This window comes from Phoxinus phoxinus (genome assembly GCF_949152265.1).
Source record: "Phoxinus phoxinus genome assembly, chromosome: 6".
Classification (NCBI taxonomy): Eukaryota; Metazoa; Chordata; class Actinopteri; order Cypriniformes; family Leuciscidae; genus Phoxinus; species Phoxinus phoxinus.
The window spans coordinates 181740-201925 of record NC_136881.1 but is presented as its reverse complement, the minus strand read 5'-3'; the positions used below and the strand labels follow the sequence as shown (position 1 = coordinate 201925).

Sequence of the window (20186 nt, the reverse complement as noted above, 5' to 3'; positions counted from 1 at the left end):
GTGTTTCTCAGGCTAATATTAGCCGATCATGGCTCATCACAATCCCGTCATGTTTTCATCTTTGAACAGAACAATATTTCTCTCACATCGACAGTGTAAGAATGTTAGCAAGGCAGTTTCACAAAGCAAAATAAAAGCTAGAAGCTAGCAATACAACATTTAAATGTTACATTGAACTGTTTTAGTACCACATCTGTTCCCAGCGTGTAGTGTGTGCTGCGCCTGCGCAGTGCGCACCAGAGACGCGTCGCGGTGCTGATGGCGTCATGTGACGCAGCGTCGGTTTGCCACGTCGGTCTGTAACTGCGCGAGGAACTTCTGCAACTTTGTGTTTTGCATTTTAAGGCCGTTATACAAAGCAGCGCGCGAGTGCAACAACACACGCGAAACACAATATCCACATTGTCTGTCAGAAACTTTACACTGTATCATTATTTCAGAGAGAGAGAGCGAGAAACAAATGTGGTTGTTACAGAGTTTAGGTGACTGATGTCTGCGCTCATGATTGGTGTGCGGTAAGTGTTTCTTTAATTATTCATAAATGTTAATGTAAATCATGCATTCAGTCAACATTTACAGTATAAACATCAGCTCAATATTCATATAGTTCAGTTAAGGTTAGTTCAGTTACCAGCTGCAGACCAATGATTCTGTTTATTTCCTGTGTGTGTGTGTGTGTGTGTGTGTGTGTGTGTGTGTTTTGTGTTAGTTCATGTGTTATTTAGTTAGTTGATAACTAGTCTGTCTGATTAGTCTGTTTGTGGGTTGTAGTTTTGTAAGTGTGAGTGTAGTTGATGAGTTAGTCTGATTGTGGTGCTAGTTTAGTCAGTCTGGTTGCAAGTGTAGTTGATGAGTTAGTCTGATTGTGGTGCAAATATCGTCATTAGTCTGGTTGCAAGTGTAGTTGATGAGTTAGTCTGGTTGTGGTGCTAGTTTAGTAGTCATTAGTCTGATTGCAAGTGTAGTTGATGAGTTAGTCTGGTTGTGGTGCTAGTTTAGTCAGTCTGATTGCAAGTGTAGTTGTTGAGTTAGTCTGATTGTGGTGCTAGTTTAGTAGTCATTAGTTTGGTTGTGGTGCTAGTTTAGTAGTCATTAGTCTGGTTGTAAGTGTAGTTGATGAGTTAGTCTGGTTGTGGTGCTAGTTTAGTCATTAGTCTGGTTGTAAGTGTAGTTGATGAGTTAGTCTGGTTGTGGTGCTAGTTTAGTCAGTCTGTTTGCAAGTGTAGTTGTTGAGTTAGTCTGATTGTGGTGCTAGTTTAGTAGTCATTAGTCTGGTGGTTGTGGTGCTAGTTTAGTCAGTCTGATTGCAAGTGTAGTTGATGCGTTAGTCTGGTTGTGGTGCTAGTTTAGTCAGTCTGATTGCAAGTGTAGTTGATGAGTTAGTCTGGTTGTGGTGCTAGTTTAGTCAGTCTGATTGCAAGTGTAGTTGATGAGTTAGTCTGGTTGTGGTGCTAGTTTAGTCAGTCTGATTGCAAGTGTAGTTGATGAGTTAGTCTGGTTGTGGTGCTAGTTTAGTCAGTCTGATTGCAAGTGTAGTTCATGAGTTAGTCTGGTTGTGGTGCTAGTTTAGTAGTCATTAGTCTGGTGGTTGTGGTGCTAGTTTAGTCAGTCTGATTGTAAGTGTAGTTGATGAGTTAGTCTGGTTGTGGTGCTAGTTTAGTCAGTCTGATTGCAAGTGTAGTTGATGAGTTAGTCTGGTTGTGGTGCTAGTTTAGTCAGTCTGATTGCAAGTGTAGTTGATGAGTTAGTCTGGTTGTGGTGCTAGTTTAGTCAGTCTGATTGCAAGTGTAGTTGATGAGTTTGTCTGGTTGTGGTGCTAGTTTAGTAGTCATTAGTCTGGTTGTAAGTGTAGTTGATGAGTTAGTCTGGTTGTGGTGCTAGTTTAGTCATTAGTCTGGTTGCAAGTGTAGTTGATGAGTTAGTCTGGTTGTGGTGCTAGTTTAGTAGTCATTAGTCTGATTGCAAGTGTAGTTGATGAGTTAGTCTGGTTGTGGTGCTAGTTTAGTAGTCATTAGTCTGGTTGTAAGTGTAGTTGATTAGTCAGTCTGATTGTGGTGCTAGTTTAGTAGTCATTAGTCTGGTTGTGGTGCTAGTTTAGTCAGTCTGATTGTAAGTGTAGTTGATGAGTTAGTCTGGTTGTGGTGCTAGTTTAGTCAGTCTGATTGCAATTGTAGTTGATGAATTAGTCTGGTCGTGGTGCTAGTTTAGTCATTAGTCTGGTTGTAAGTGTAGTTGATGAGTTAGTCTGGTTGTGGTGCTAGTTTAGTCATTAGTCTGGTTGTAAGTGTAGTTGATTAGTTAGTCTGGTTGTGGTGCTAGTTTAGTCATTAGTCTGGTTGTAAGTGTAGTTGATTAGTTAGTCTGGTTGTGGTGCTAGTTTAGTCATTATTCTGGTTGCAAGTGTAGTTGATGAGTTAGTCTGGTTGTGGTGCTAGTTTAGTAGTCATTAGTCTGATTGCAAGTGTAGTTGATGAGTTAGTCTGGTTGTGGTGCTAGTTTAGTCAGTCTGATTGCAAGTCTAGTTGATGAGTTAGTCTGGCTGTGGTGTTAGTTTAGTAGTCATTAGTCTGGTTGTAAGTGTAGTTGATGAGTTAGTCTGGTTGTGGTGCTAGTTTAGTAGTCATTAGTCTGGTTGCAAGTGTAGTTGTTGAGTTAGTCTGATTGTGGTGCTAGTTTAGTAGTCATTAGTCTGGTTGTGGTGCTAGTTTAGTCAGTCTGATTGTAAGTGTAGTTGATGAGTTAGTCTGGTTGTGGTGCTAGTTTAATCAGTCTGATTGCAAGTGTAGTTGATGAATTAGTCTGGTCGTGGTGCTAGTTTAGTCATTAGTTTGGTTGTAAGTGTAGTTGATGCGTTAGTCTGGTTGTGGTGCTAGTTTAGTAGTCATTAGTCTGGTTGTAAGTGTAGTTGATGAGTTAGTCTGGTTGTGGTGCTAGTTTAGTCATTAGTCTGGTTGTAAGTGTAGTTGATGAGTTAGTCTGGTTGTGGTGCTAGTTTAAGGCAAGTGCACACTACAGGATTTTAAAACGTCGGGCTGAACTGTGCAGTTCACACTACATGACTTGCTCTCTGTGAAATCAGGAGTGTTCAAGTTGTTGAGCTGTTCACACCACACGACACAACGTGATTGATCCGCAACAGGAGGTAACTCACTACACGAGGTGACAACAACTCTGTCAGCCAACGATTCTACCTTGTCTACAAACCACGTTTTATCACGAAGAAATCACGCGATAAAACGAACCGGAAATTACGCAATACAGCACGCGCGCCACTACCCAGCAAAGAAGAACACAAGTACACAAAACGCGAGTCTATGTTTGAATATGGACGTCAGACAGAAATTAGTGCTGCAAACTGTTTGCGCGATGATTTGCTCTGGAAAAAATAATAATAATTCCCATAGACAGTATATAAACGGTATTTTCCCAGTGACCTCAACCCATGCCTTGCTCTGATTGGCTGTAGCTCATGGCATCACATGTGGTTGAGTCGTGCGACAGCTCCAGATATCTAGCATGCTAGATATTTTTCTGGGCTCGGCGACGCGTTCGCGAGGCGTCTGCGAGCGTCTTTGATGCGTTGTTGGCTCTTTCATACTAACAGATTGGCGAGCGTTCATCGGCCGCTAATCCCCCGCGATTTGCACGCGATAACAACCCGACCTGTCGGCGAGCTCAACGATTTGCAAATCGGGCTTAAATCGGGCTTAAAATCCTGTAGTGTGAACTAGGCATAAGTAGTCATTAGTCAGTCTGGTTGTGGTGCTAGTTTAGTAGTCATTAGTCTGGTTGTAAGTGTAGTTGATGAGTTAGTCTGATTGTGGTGCTAGTTTAGTCAGTCTGGTTGTACGTGTAGTTGATGAGTTAGTCTGGTTGTGGTGCTAGTTTAGTCATTAGTCTGGTTGCAAAATTGATGAGTTAGTCTGGTTGTGGTGCTAGTTTAGTAGTCATTAGTCAGTCTGGTTGTGGTGCTAGTTTAGTAGTCATTAGTCAGTCTGGTTGTGGTGCTAGTTTAGTAGTCATTAGTCTGGTTGTAAGTGTAGTTGATGAGTTAGTCTGATTGTGGTGCTAGTTTAGTCAGTCTGGTTGTACGTGTAGTTGATGAGTTAGTCTGGTTGTGGTGCTAGTTTAGTCACTTGTCTGGTTGTGAGTGTAGTTGATGAGTTAGTCTGATTGTGGTGCTAGTTTACTCATTAGTGTGGTTGTGAGTGTAGTTGATGAGTTAGTCTGGTTGTAAGTGTAGTTGATGTGTTAGTCTGGTTGTGGTGCTAGTTTAGTCATTAGTCTGGTTGCAAAATTGATGAGTTAGTCTGGTTGTGGTGCTAGTTTAGTAGTCATTAGTCTGGTTGTACATGTAGTTGATGAGTTAGTCTGGTTGTGGTGCTAGTTTAGTAGTCATTAGTCTGGTTGTAAGTGTAGTTGATGAGTTAGTCTGGTTGTGGTGCTAGTTTAGTCACAAGTCTGGTTGTGAGTGTAGTTGATGAGTTAGTCTGGTTGTGGTGCTAGTTTAGTCACTTGTCTGGTTGTGAGTGTAGTTGATGAGTTAGTCTGGTTGTGAGTGTAGTTGATGAGTTAGTCTGATTGTGGTGCTAGTTTAGTCATTAGTGTGGTTGTGAGTGTAGTTGATGAGTTAGTCTGGTTGTGAGTGTAGTTGATGAGTTAGTCTGGTTGTGAGTGTAGTTGATAAATTAGTCTGATTGTGAGTGTAGTTGATGAGTTAGTCTGGTTGTGGTGCTAGTTTAGTCATTAGTGTGGTTGTGAGTGTAGTTCATGAGTTAGTCTGGTTGTGAGTGTAGTTGATGAGTTAGTCTGGTTGTGGTGCTAGTTTAGTCACTTGTCTGGTTGTGAGTGTAGTTGATGAGTTAGTGTGGTTGTGGTGCTAGTTTAGTCATTAGTCTGGTTGTGAGTGTAGTTGATGAGTTAGTCTGGTTGTGGTGCTAGTTTAGTCACTAGTCTGGTTGTGAGTGTAGTTGATGAGTTAGTCTGGTTGTGGTGCTAGTTTAGTCACTAGTCTGGTTGTGAGTGTAGTTGCTGAGTTAGTCTGGTTGTGGTGCTAGTTTAGTCATTAGTCTGGTAGTGGTGCTAGTTTAGTCACTTGTCTGGTTGTGAGTGTAGTTGATGAGTTAGTCTGGTTGTGGTGCTAGTTTAGTCATTAGTCTGGTTGCAAGTGTAGTTGATGAGTTAGTCTGGTTGTGGTGCTAGTTTAGTCATTAGTCTGGTTGCAAGTGTAGTTGATGAGTTAGTCTGGTTGTGGTGCTAGTTTAGTCATTAGTCTGGTTGCAAGTGTAGTTGATGAGTTAGTCTGGTTGTGGTGCTAGTTTAGTAGTCATTAGTCTGGTTGTGGTGCTAGTTTAGTCATTAGTCTGGTTGTAAGTGTAGTTGATGAGATAGTCTGATTGTGGTGCTAGTTTAGTCAGTCTGATTGCAAGTGTAGTTGATGAATTAGTCTGGTTGTGGTGCTAGTTTAGTCATTAGTCTGGTTGTAAGTGTAGTTGATGAGATAGTCTGGTTGTGGTGCTAGTTTAGCTGTTAGTCTGGTTGTGCTAGGTTAGCTGTTAGTCTAGTCTTGGTGATCTGTGCATCATGAGGTGATTGCCATTGGCTGTTGTCTGGACGAGCAGCTCAGCAGGTTTGTGTGTTCATGCTTCTGGAGAGTTTAATGACTTTTTCTTCTTACTAACTTCAGCTTCATTGCACTGTAGCTTCCTCTTTTGGTGCAACGGTTTTAACAGAAAAACTGCTGCTTTGTGTCCGATGCTGATTTATCAGATGAGTGTTGGCCACTCTGACCTCACTGTGTTCCAATGAGAGTTGAGTTTTGTCTGTTAACATGTGATTTCACATCATGTTCAGCCCGCCGCTGCGTTTGTTAGCAGGCCGACGACCTGGATCTGAGTAGTTCTGACCTGAACCTTGGCTTTGTCCTGCAGTGGCCGGGCAGCTTTGGGCCGAGACGTGACGGGGCCGCAGGGAGCCGCTGGGGCAGACGTGAGGACGGGGCCGCAGGGAGCCGCTGGAGGTCATGCCCGGGGGCCGCAGGGGTCCCAGTAGACAGCAGCTGAGCCGCTGCGCTCTGCCCTCGCTGCAGACGCTGGTGGGCGGCGGCCTCAGCAATGGGGCGGGGCTTCGGTGCAGGTGAGGCGCTGATGCTTCTGACGTTCACCACAAAATGAAGTTGTTTTTTTATTACGTCCCTTTTCACAAGATGTAATAAATCTAAATCTAAAACAATGGAGCAGTATCAGACGACAGGCTAGCCGATTATAGACACGGAAAAAGTCTGATTTTCATTATTTGTCTCCTTTCACATCTAGTGGCTTTTAATAAACCCAAAACATGATTGTGTGGATGACAATCATAGTGGAGTAATATATATATGTGTATATATAAATATAAAGACGGAGGTGCTTCACTCACAAAACAAACTCTGTTTCAATATGAACTGCATCTAAACACTTAGTTGTCCACACGGATGCCTGTCATGTGTCAGGACCCCCACAGCTGTACTGAACATCTGCTCGTCAGTACACGGATCCAAAGCAGTCGCTCATTCTCGTTTAAAGAGACGCGCACCGGAACGTGCCGCTGTGAGCAGAGCTGTTTTTGAGGAGGTTTTACACAACCACTGAGGAATCTTAACCCTTAACCTAACCCTAACCCAATGTTACAAAATCTCCATGAAGACCCCACAGAATCACAACATGGGCATCCGACTAGGGAAGCTCATTTCGGTTCATTTCCCCGACCGACAACCGCCGCCCGTTATCCGATTATTAACCGTTAACTGATAAGATTATAATATTGAATTAAATAAAAATAAAATGAACGAATGTCTGTGACCCATTAAAAATACACAAAAAAATGATCACGGGTTTATTTTAACGAGCAAACAACAACAAGACCAACAACAGAACCTGGGGGCTGTTCCATAAAACAAGATTAGAATACAAGCCAGACTTATTTTGGTTAGTCAAACTTATTGTCGGTTGATTCTGTTTCATAAAGAAAACTTAAAATAGTTCAAACTCAGTTACCCTGGCAACTTATGCTGGGAAACTAGCCTGGTCCAGGGCAGGCTAACTGTCAGGCTAAGCCTCAGTTGTTGCACAGATCCTCTAACACTGACCAATAGGAACACAATTACTGACAATCTCTCATACCATTATTTGACTTTATTAACCACTATAAGCATAAAATCAACTTAAATAAGGCTACAATGATAAATTAGACAATATAGACCTACAAACATATATGTCGGGGTTTATATACATATATAAATATATATATATACATATATATATCCTACAGGTTTTCTTTTCTTACTGGCTGAATGTTTTGTGATTAATTAGATAGTTTAAAAAATTTATGAAACAGAACATTTAAAATAAATAATTACAATATCACAGTATACATTTAAACTGGTAAGATGAATCTGAGCTTAGTAATTGCTATATTAACCTACACTTGAATTACCCCATTACAATAGTCCCTTTACAGTTATTTATATCATAAAAATACACTAAATTGTAGGTTTAAAATTCTAAATAAGGCACATCTAATGTCCAACAACCAATATTTTAGCATATATATTTTATGTACTTTATTATGTCTTTCAATTCAAATACATTTCACAATTATACAAATGGACAGTTCCTTTAAAGACATAATATTTCCCCCCAATAAATCTTATTTTTCCTTCTACTTTTTTCTTTTGTGATAATACCCACCAACACATAAAAACAATTAGAACAACAACCATTAAGTACATAGTTAGACACTTTTACATATGACCAAAATCAAACATTCACATATTTATATCAAACTCTTATAATGACACAATTCATAATAAGTTATTAAAGTAATATTATTTAAATATAAAATATTAAATAAGTAAATAAATAAAATAACAAATAACTAGAATTAAGGGAGGGAAGGTTATTTAGTTATACGCTAATGTATTTTACGGAATATTCTTTGATTTTAGAGTTGCACATATCTTTTCAAAATGTATACTTTTGCTCTTAATTTCATGTTATCCTCTCCATAATGCACTGTATAAACTAAATCTAACCAAACCTTCTTGCTTTCTCCAAAAAAATAAAGATTGCTTTAAAAGCTGTAATTCCTAGCATTCTAATTAAATAAGTATAAGGCATCTTTTTTAAGTAGCTTAGGTCCTAAACCCAAAACTATATTTTGTATCTTTATTATATTTGGTTTCTTAAAAAAAACAAATTCCCTGAATTAGGCCTACTTCTGTTCAATTGTTTTATTATAAGTATAAAATTGTGTGAGTGTAAAAAAAAGAGTGTAATGAGATATAAGTTCACTGCAACTGATCCAACATCCTAAAGATAAATTATATTAATTTATAAATTATAAGATATTTCTGGTGTTATAAAATATCGCATAGCCTATTAATTTTCCAAGCAAAATGTATATTAGTCAGAATATTTGCTCCTATTTGGCGCGCATGCGCGCAGTAGCGCTCGTTCAATGTGAAGTTTACAGCAAAATTGAACTATTTGCACGACTTTCTAAGATTTTCAGATGGAGAATATTCCTGTGAAATGTAAGTTTTGCAAACACCATGTCTCAAACGCATAAAACAGCACAAGATATATGCAGTTTGATGGTGGATCGATTTGATCTATGATCGACCTTCAGGGCTGCTTAAGAAACGCGTGCACACGCAGTTATCTAGACTAGATAAACCTGGATCAAATTAGTGGGATTGCGTGAACTTGAATTACCTTTTATGAAACCGCTTTAGCCCCAACTTATTTGTTAGGTTTATTCAAGTCGGGTTTTGGAGTTTAATCCCCGCTTTTCTTAGCATCTTTTATGGAACAGCCCCCTGGATCCACATGATCACGTCTGCAGCGTTTCTGGCAGTGACAACAGAGAAAAACAAAAATAATATATAGAAAAAACTAAAATAGGCCTACACTAAATATATTTTTTAAACTTAAATAATTAACAAATTAATATGACAAGAAGAAAACACTGAAGCAGTTTGAAGCTTTTAAAAAACAAGGTTTTTTCCCCATCAGACAGCCGGCCTACCTCAATCCACCGCTTGTCTAGTTCTTATTTAAACTAAAGTCACATGTCTACATGATGTGGGTTAGTCTGGTCTCCGGCGGCACAGATGTCCCGGGAATACAGAGATAGCGTATCGCTAGAGTGGCCAACTTCGGAAAGCGCCTTTCATTTGCTTGTGGATGTTTGTTTCTCAAGTGATATTGCATTGTACTCGCACTAACCCTTTATTTTAATACCGCGTAGCATATTTTGCAAGTAACTTCGCCGTCCGTTCTGTCGAAGTGGTCCCACACAGTAGGCGGCTACTTTCCGCTTTCTTCATTTAGCGTTAGCTTGCTCAGCGAAATATGTCTTTAGGCGCGTGCGGTTGGGCGTGTCGACACTCCCCGTGAGTGAGTTAACAAATATAGGCTATATACTATCTTTTTTTAACCATGCAGCAAACAAACAACAAAAAAAGCTAAAAATATATATAATTTTTTTTACTTTTAAACCGTTTAACTGATAGTATTAATCGGTCAAAATTTACTTTCGGTTAAGGTTTAAACGGTCAATATGAGCATCCCTACATCCGACGCCCTCTTTAAGAGTCGTTCAAACTCGAAAGCAAAGCGGAGGTGGCAGTGACGTGTCATGAGACGTGTGTGTGTGTGTGTGTGTGTGTGTCTGTCTCAGGAACAGCAGTGCGCTGGGTCTCTCGGCTCCGCCCCTCACGGCCCTCATCACTCCAGATCCTGTCCGGCATTCCCGTATTCCTGATCTTCCTCTGGACAGTAATCTGCTGTTCGAGGCGCTGCTGTTCCTCTACCTGCTGGTGGCGCTGTTTGTTCAGTACATCAACATCTACAGGACGGTGTGGTGGTCCTCCTACAGCCAGCCCTCGGCCTCCACAACACTGGTACACACACACACACACACACACACACACACACGTCCCAGTACAGCTGTTATACTGGCGGCAGGTCGTCAGTGACTGGAGATGTTTAGCAGAATGTTCACGCTGCTCTTTAGCCGAGAAATATCATCATGACAGTTATTATATTCTGCTGGTGTTGATGATGCGTTGTGTGAGAAACTGACTGAAGTCAAGTCTGTATTTAATTTGCGCTTCTGATGAATGATTCATTTTTTACAGAGTTACACCATACCTGTCAACACTCCCGTTCCCCGGGATTCTCCCGTATTTCACACACATCTCCCGCCACGTCATTTCTCCTGAGAAACTCCCTTAATTTGTCTATCCAAACGTCGTTATATGAATAAACGCATCAATATATTATTCCAAGGTTGCCCAGTTGCCAGATCTTGTATGAAAGAACAGAGAAAAACACTCACTGCTTTTGACTAACTTTAATAATGATTAATCTATATATAATTGAACATTTATGCAGTGCGAACTGTTTGATAACTTTATCAAATTTCTGTATATTTCCTGCCTTTTAGACAAATATTTAAAAATATACTGTCTTTGTTGTTTCTACAATAATTTGAAGATTAAATGTGAAATTATTATTACATTTATAAAATATATTAAAAACATATTTTTTAAGGGCGATTCATTGTGAGTAATCACAGAAAAAAAGTGATTAATCTAGTAAAAAAAAATTGCAATCGATAAAAATAAATAAACATAAGTCTTATTCATATTTATTTTTATTGAATATTATGTATTTATGTTAATATCTGTGCAATTAATGTGTATTTAGCCTGCCTCTGCCATTGTGTGTGTGTGAATGCTCACGATCGAGATCTCTAGCAGTGTGTGTGTGTATGAACGCTTACAATCTGTAGCAGTGTGTGTGTGTATGAACGCTCACGATCGAGATCTTCAGCTGTGTGTGTGTTCTGCACGGAGGAGAGTGTGTTGATAATGTGCTCTTGTCTCTCTGTGAAGAACTATCACCTGATGGACTATCACCTGGCGGTGTTCATCACCGTGATGTTGGCCAGAAGACTCGTGTGGACCGTCGTCTCAGAGGTGAGTGTGTTCCAGTCTGTGAGGATCACATTAACATGTTCGTTAACTTCCCTTTCTGTTGGAAAATCCCAAAGTATATGAAGTACATCAGAGTGAGAGTGAGAGTGAGAGTGAGCGTGAGAGTGAGCGTGAGAGAGCGTGAGAGTGAGCGTGAGAGTGAGCGTGAGAGTGAGCGTGAGAGTGAGCGTGAGAGTGAGCGTGAGAGTGAGCGTGAGAGTGAGCGTGAGAGTGAGCGTGAGAGTGAGCGTGAGAGTGAGCGTGAGAGTGAGCGTGAGAGTGAGCGTGAGAGTGAGCGTGAGAGTGAGCGTGAGAGTGAGAGTGAGAGTGAGCGTGAGAGTGAGCGTGAGAGTGAGCGTGAGAGTGAGTGTGAGAGTGAGAGTGAGTGTGAGAGTGAGAGTGAGTGTGAGCGTGAGCGTGAGAGTGAGTGTGAGCGTGAGCGTGAGAGTGAGAGTGAGCGTGTGAGTGAGCGTGAGAGTGAGTGTGAGAGTGAGTGTGAGAGTGAGTGTGAGAGTGAGAGTGAGTGTGAGAGTGAGAGTGAGCGTGAGCGTGAGAGTGAGCGTGAGAGTGAGAGTGAGCGTGAGAGTGAGCGTGAGAGTGAGCGTGAGAGTGAGCGTGAGAGTGAGCGTGAGAGTGAGAGTGAGCGTGAGAGTGAGCGTGAGCGTGAGAGTGAGAGTGAGTGTGAGCGTGAGCGTGAGAGTGAGAGTGAGAGTGAGCGTGTGAGTGAGCGTGAGAGTGAGTGTGAGAGTGAGTGTGAGAGTGAGTGTGAGAGTGAGAGTGAGTGTGAGAGTGAGAGTGAGTGTGAGCGTGAGCGTGAGAGTGAGCGTGAGAGTGAGAGTGAGTGTGAGAGTGAGTGTGAGAGTGAGCGTGAGAGTGAGCGTGAGAGTGAGCGTGAGAGTGAGCGTGAGAGTGAGCGTGAGAGTGAGAGTGAGAGTGAGCGTGAGAGTGAGAGTGAGAGTGAGCGTGAGCGTGAGTGTGAGAGTGAGAGTGAGCGTGAGAGTGAGAGTGAGAGTGAGAGTGAGAGTGAGCGTGAGTGTGAGAGTGCGAGTGAGCGTGAGAGTGAGAGTGAGAGTGAGAGTGAGAGTGAGAGTGAGCGTGAGCGTGAGCGTGAGTGTGAGAGTGCGAGTGAGCGTGCAAGTGAGCGTGCGAGCGAGTGAGTGTGAACAAGGCTTTTATGGTCTGTTTTGTCACATCATGGTATTTGCATGATCATCATCAGTGACTGTGAACTGAAGAGTGTTTCCTTTATGAAGAGATGTGTGTGTGTGTTGCAGGCGTGTCCGTTGTCTCCGCTACGCTACACGGTTCTGGTCGTGGTCCGGTTGGTTCTGCTGACGCTGTGTGTGTGTGTTCTGTGCTGGACCCTCGTGCACCTCTTCAGGGAGTACTCCGTGCTCAACCTGCTGTTCCTGGGCTATCCGTGAGTCTCAGTTATTATTGTGTGCAGGTTCGGTGTGTACGTGCCGCTGGTGTGAGTAGTGTGTGTGTGCAGGTTCGGTGTAGTGTGTGTGTGTGTAATTTGTGTCTGTGTGTGTGCAGGTTCGGTGTAGTGTGTGTGTGTGTGTAATTTGTGTCTGTGTGTGTGCAGGTTCGGGGTGTACGTGCCGCTGGTCTGCTTCCACCAGGACTCTCGGTCCCCGTCGGACTGTATGTTCTCGGAGCCGGACGGGTCTGATGTTCCTCTGAGACCCAAACCCTTCCTGGCGCTCCTGCGGGAACACCTGCGGGATCAGCTCTGTGGCCCTGCCCCTGTCCCCGCCCACTCCTGCCCACCCGCCCCCCCCTCCCCAGACCGGGTCCGCTCCGAAGTCCAGCAGCTCAAGACCGACTTCAACCGGCGCATCAAAGAAGTGCTGTTCAACTCGCTGTTCAGCGCCTATTACGTGGCCTTCCTCCCGCTGTGCTTCGTCAAGGTGAGCGCGACCCACGTGTGTTCAGTCACACACAAACACACACACACTCACTCACTCGCTCTCCCACTGAGTTTTGTTTGCTCTGTTTTCCAGAGTACGCAGTACTACGACATGCGCTGGTCCTGCGAGCACCTGATCATGGTGTGGATCAACGCGTTCGTGATGCTGATGAGCCAGTTGCTGCCGCCCCGGTACTGTGACCTCCTGCACCGCTCCGCTGCGCACCTGGGCCGATGGCAGAGGCTCGAACCTGGCTCCGGCAGCAACGCCCCGCAGCACCTGTGAGCGCTCGCACTAACTCACACCACACCACACCACAACTCACGTCACCGCACAACACCACACCTCACGTCACCTCACGTCACCGCACCACACCACACCTCACCTCACCACACGCACAACACCACACCTCACCGCACCACACCACACCTCACCACACCTCATCGCACCACACCACACCACACCACACCTCACCGCACCACACCTCACCACACCACACCTCACCGCACCACACCTCACCGCACCACACCTCACCACACCTCACCGCACCGCACCACACCTCACCGCACCACACCACACCTCAGCACACCACACCTCACGACACATCACCACACCACACCTCACGACACATCACCACACCACACCACACCTCACCTCACCTCACCACACCACACCTCACGACACATCACCACACCACACCTCACGACACATCACCACACCACACCGCACCTCACCACACCACACCACACCACACCTCACCGCACCACACCTCACCACACCACACCTCACGACACATCACCACACCTCATGACACATCACCACACCTCACCACACCACACCTCACCTCACCACACGACACATCACCGCACCTCACCTCACCACACCACACCACACCTCACGACACATCACCACACCTCACCACACCACACCTCACCACACCACACGACACATCACCACACCTCACCTCACCTCACCTCACCTCACCTCACCTCACCACACCACACCTCACCTCACCTCACCACACCACACCTCACGACACATCACCACACCTCACCACACCGCACCTCACCGCACCACACCACACCTCACCACACCTCACCGCACCACACCTCACGACACATCACCACACCTCACCACACCACACGAAACATCACCACACCTCACCTCACCTCACCACACCACACCACACCTCACCTCACCTCACCTCACCACACCTCACGACACATCACCACACCACACCTCACCACACCTCACGACACATCACCACACCACACCTCACCACACCTCACCACACCTCACCACACCTCACCTCACCACACCTCACCACACCACACCTCACCACACCTCACCACACCACACCACACCACACCACACCTCACCGCACCACACCTCACCACACCACACGAAACATCACCACACCTCACCTCACCACACCGCACCACATCACACCTCACCTCACCACACCTCACGACACATCACCACACCACACCTCACCACACCACACCTCACGACATATCACCACACCACACCTCACCACACCACACCACACCTCACGACACATCACCACACCTCACCGCACCGCACCACACCTCACCGCACCACACCTCAGCACACCACACCTCACGACACATCACCACACCACACGACACATCACCACACCACACCGCACCTCACCACACCACACCTCACGACACATCACCACACCACACCGCACCTCACCGCACCACACCTCACCACACCACACCTCACGACACATCACCACACCTCACGACACATCACCACACCTCACCACACCACACCGCACCTCACCACACCACACCTCACGACACATCACCACACCACACCGCACCTCACCGCACCACACCTCACCACACCACACCTCACGACACATCACCACACCTCACGACACATCACCACACCTCACCTCACCACACCACACGACACATCACCACACCGCACCTCACCGCACCACACCTCACCACACCACACCACACCTCACCTCACCTCACCTCACCTCACCTCACCACACCTCACGACACATCACCACACCTCACCACACCACACCTCACCTCACCACACCACACGACACATCACCACACCTCACCTCACCACACCTCACCTCACCTCACCACACCTCACCTCACCTCACCTCACCACACCTCACGACACATCACCACACCTCACCTCACCACACCTCACCACACCTCACCTCACCACACCACACCTCACGACACATCACCACACCTCACCGCACCTCACCGCACCACACCTCACCACACCTCACCTCACCACACCTCACCACACCACACCTCACCACACCTCACGACACATCACCACACCGCACCTCACCGCACCACACCTCACCACACCACACCTCACCACACCTCACGACACATCACCACACCTCACCACACCACACCTCACCTCACCACACCACACGACACATCACCACACCTCACCTCACCACACCTCACCACACCTCACCTCACCTCACCTCACCACACCTCACCTCACCTCACCACACCTCACCACACCTCACCTCACCTCACCACACCTCACGACACATCACCACACCACACCATCACCACACCTCACGACACATCACCTCACCGCACCTCACCGCACCACACCACACCACACCTCACCACACCACACCTCACCACACCTCACCTCACCGCACCACACCTCACCTCACGACACATCACCACACCTCACCACACCACACCACACCTCACCTCACCACACCACACCTCACCACACCACACCTCACCACACCTCACCACACCACACCTCACCTCACCACACCACACCTCACCACACCTCACCACACCTCACCACACCTCACCTCACCGCACCACACCTCACCACACCTCACCTCACCGCACCACACCACACCTCACGACACATCACCACACCTCACCACACCACACCACACCTCACCTCACCACACCACACCACACCTCACCTCACCTCACCACACCTCACCGCACCACTCCACACCTCACCACACCTCACCACACCACTGTTACTGTAATCTCCTGTGATCTCTGTAAAGCTGCTGTGACACTCTATATTGCTAAAGCGCTGTATAGATGAAGCTGACTTGAGGGGAGTATAAGCCTGTACTATAAGCGTGTGTGTGTGTGTGTGTGTGTGTGTGTGTGTGTGTTATAACATTCAAATATAGTTTAACAATTAAACATTTAGTTTAAAGGTGGGGTATGTGATTTGCAAAACGGCCGGTAGATTTTGAAAATACACAACTCAAATGGTCCTACCTTCTTTTCTTTGACTCCACCCATTCAAAGAACATGGACCAATCAATGGTACGACCGATTGATTGACACACTTACTGTCCAATGATTCTAGGTGGTCTTGGAAATGATTGGCTGGTGTTTTTCGAGTCCTGCCCGTTCCACACCTCACCACACCTCACCTCACCGCACCACACCTCACCTCACGACACATCACCACACCTCACCACACCACACCACACCTCACCTCACCACACCACACCTCACCACACCACACCTCACCACACCTCACCACACCACACCTCACCTCACCACACCACACCTCACCACACCTCACCACACCTCACCACACCTCACCTCACCGCACCACACCTCACCACACCTCACCTCACCGCACCACACCACACCTCACGACACATCACCACACCTCACCACACCACACCACACCTCACCTCACCACACCACACCACACCTCACCTCACCTCACCACACCTCACCGCACCACTCCACACCTCACCACACCTCACCACACCACTGTTACTGTAATCTCCTGTGATCTCTGTAAAGCTGCTGTGACACTCTATATTGCTAAAGCGCTGTATAGATGAAGCTGACTTGAGGGGAGTATAAGCCTGTACTATAAGCGTGTGTGTGTGTGTGTGTGTGTGTGTGTGTGTGTGTGCGCGCAGCTGGTCCGACAGCACCATCTGGCCGCAGGGAGTTCTGGTCCGGCACAGTCGCTGCCTCTATAAGGCCGTCGGGCCGTGTAACGTGGCCTTGCCCTCCGACGTCTCGCACGCCAGGTTTTATGTGAGTATCTGCCTCTCCTCTCCTTTACTGATGATGACATTACTGACACGAGGGATCTGTGCGTCAGTTAAAAAACACTTACTCACTGTCAGGGATTTACTGTGGAACAAAAAGAGTGTTTTTGAAGAATCTTCAACCACAGACTCGTGTTTCAGCTGCTAACAGTGCTAACAGTGTTAACAGTGCTAATAGTGTTAACAGTGCTAATAGTGCTAACAGTGCTAATAGTGTTAACAGTGCTAATAGTGCTAACAGTGCTAACAGTGGTAATAGTGCTAACAGTGGTAATAGTGTTAACAGTGCTAATAGTGCTAACAGTGTTAATAGTGCTAATAGTGTTAACAGTGCTAATAGTGCTAACAGTGTTAATAGTGCTAATAGTGTTAACAGTGCTAATAGTGCTAACAGTGCTAATAGTGCTAATAGTGTTAACAGTGCTAATAGTGCTAACAGTGCTAATAGTGCTAACAGTGCTAACAGTGGTAATAGTGCTAACAGTGCTAATAGTGCTAACAGTGCTAATAGTGCTAACAGTGCTAATAGTGCTAACAGTGCTAATAGTGCTAACAGTGGTAATAGTGCTAACAGTGTTAACAGTGCTAATATTGCTAACAGTGTTAACAGTGCTAATATTGCTAACAGTGCTAACAGTGTTAATAGTGCTATCAGTGCTAACAGTGCTAATAGTGCTAACAGTGTCTGAGGCTTCAGAAGATGGAATTGTTTTAATCCCTTCAAACCAGTGAAGCACAAACCCTGCAGCCGATTGTAATCATTGCACTGGTCATCGTGTCAATCACCATCCATGATGTTTCTGAACTTCTCATGCCTGATCGAGCTGACCAATGAAACGGCTGCGTTTGGGGACGGGTTGGACATGGGGATTCTGATATAACTGTGATGCTCCAGTGTCTCTGAAGAGCTTCATGTGTGTGTTCCTCATGACGCTGGTCTGGTGTAACCCTGGCTTTAGGGAACCAGCAAAGTGGCTCGGCTTTCAGCAATTATTATTTTATAATAATTATATTTAAACCATAGATAATCAGTTATAACATTCAAATATAGTTTAACAATTAAACATTTAGTTTAAAGGTGGGGTATGTGATTTGCAAAACGGCCGGTAGATTTTGAAAATACACAACTCAAATGGTCCTACCTTCTTTTCTTTGACTCCACCCATTCAAAGAACATGGACCAATCAATGGTACGACCGATTGATTGACACACTTACTGTCCAATGATTCTAGGTGGTCTTGGAAATGATTGGCTGGTGTTTTTCGAGTCCTGCCCGTTCCACAGATGATTAAATTGCTTAATTTTTATTTCAGTGCTTCTAACTCAGTGGCTGTAAGTGGGTTAGGAATAGGATTTTAAGTGATTTTGAAAAAATGGCCAAAAAAGAGAATTACATACCCCACCTTTAAACAAATATAAATATATAATAAATACGATTTGCTATCGATAGATAAAGCTTTCAAAATGACTTCATGTTACAGTCTCTTTATATCTATATATCTGATCAACTATCAGAACTTCACAGCTCTCACTTGGACTGAGCTAGCAGCATATCTTATTCTGGCTGAGTAAATGTTTGTGTACCTCATATTAATGTAAGGCTGTCACTGCTGATGTCACTGCTGATGTCACTGCTGATGTCACTGCTGATGTCACTGCTGATGTCACTGCTGATGTCACTGCTGATGTCACTGCTGCTGATGTCACTGCTGATGTCACTGCTGATGTCACTGATTGGGTTGTTTGTAACCCCATAAGCCTGAGCTGAGTGTGTGCACCATCATCATGATACGGTGGGTTAGCCCAGTGTTCCCAGCCCTGCTCCCGGAGGAACCCCAGCACTCTTCCTGATCGCTCCGCCGTCAGTACCGGCTCAGACCCGGGTCTGCGGCTCAGACGAGGGAGACTGCTGGGCCTCAGGGGCCGGCTTGGGGAACGCTGGATGATGAACTGGTGTGTGTAACCGGACCTGCAGGTCCGCGCGCTGACTAACGCTTGTTGTGTTTCTCTCGGCCCAGTTCCTGTTCCACAAGCCGCTGCGGATCCTGAACCTGCTGATCGGGATCGAGTCGAGTGTGGTTCTGTACCAGCTGTACTCTCTGCTGCGGTCCGAGCGCTGGAACCACACGCTGTCGCTCGGACTCATCCTCTTCTGCAACTATTACGTGCTGTTCAAGCTCCTGCGGGACCGGCTGGTTCTGGGCAAGGCGTACTCGTACCCGCCGGGCCACGGCCTGCCCGTCAAGACGCCCTGAGACTCCACTCGCGCTTTGATACCGTCTGTTTTCATGCAACCTTTGTATCTATTTAATAAAATATTTTATTTTGTATATTGTTACGCACGCCTAGAAGACGGCGCTACGTTTACGGCGCATCCTGACGCCGGTGTTTTGTAGCCCGCGTCTCGCATGATGTCCGAATTCTGCCAAAGATTGAAAAAAGAACTGGAAGAGCTAATGCTGGCCAATCACGAGGACGGACTGGACGGGGCGGCCCGGTTCGCCGCCAGTGCTGGACGGTCATTTACACTCTTATTAAGTATTATCTGTTCAGAGCATCTTGTGTGTCCACTTGGTTTCAATCAATCTTTGTAGATGAACCGCTCCGGCAGGATCTGTTTTAAAGCTTGAGCGATCAGCATCTTCATGTTTACTCTGTGCCAAATCCCAGGGGGCCGTGGGGCATCAGGAGTGGGCGTGGTCACATGAGCTGTGGGCGGAGCCATGCACATATTTTACAAAACCGCTTTTGTTTCAAAGTTCCAATGACATCCAGAATAAATGACAAAACCAGCTCAAGTGCCCATGTGTCAATCATCATCATCACTGAACTCGTGTCTGGCTCATATTTCACTGCAAGATCAACATAAGGAAGATTTTTTAGCACATGAAGATTTTCATGACATTATGATAGCATGTTTGGGTTTGTTTCTTAGTAAAATTAAGAAATTTGCTTAATTTCAAAGTAAGAAAAGCCTTAAAAACATGATCTGTTTTCTTATGATTTTCAGGTGAAATATGTTCTCGACAAGCGTTCGCTTTCTAATGTCCATCTGATGTCTATCTGTGCCGTTCCCAGCAGCCATTTCTCATACTCAGTGGTGCTATATTTTTGCAAAAGCTTTTAATGTGTTGTTACAGAGGACATTAAAACTCTGAAAGTTATTAGTGTTAT

At 45.5% G+C, this 20186-nt stretch overlaps 1 protein-coding gene across 1 annotated transcript; it reads left to right on the top strand.

Moving 5' to 3' along the window:
• The first annotated feature begins 21 nt into the window (after positions 1 to 21).
• tmem39a (transmembrane protein 39A) lies at positions 22 to 20175 on the top strand. Its single transcript, XM_079614778.1, has 9 exons — positions 22 to 515; positions 5931 to 6135; positions 9721 to 9943; positions 10940 to 11023; positions 12295 to 12440; positions 12609 to 12933; positions 13027 to 13214; positions 16877 to 16997; positions 19031 to 20175. Exons 2-9 carry the CDS (start codon positions 6023 to 6025, stop codon positions 19265 to 19267), a joined length of 1437 nt encoding a protein of 478 aa, XP_079470904.1. The 5' UTR covers positions 22 to 515; positions 5931 to 6022; the 3' UTR covers positions 19268 to 20175.
• Positions 20176 to 20186: the final 11 nt, after the last annotated feature.

Coding starts and splice junctions, on each gene's coding strand:
- tmem39a (XM_079614778.1), top strand. CDS start 6,023: ATGCCCGGGGGCCGCAGGGGTCCCAGTAGACAGCAGCTGAGCCGCTGC. Junction 11,024..12,294: donor TGTGGACCGTCGTCTCAGAG/GTGAGTGTGTTC, acceptor TGTGTGTTGCAG/GCGTGTCCGTTGTCTCCGCT. Junction 12,441..12,608: donor CTGCTGTTCCTGGGCTATCC/GTGAGTCTCAGT, acceptor GTGTGTGTGCAG/GTTCGGGGTGTACGTGCCGC.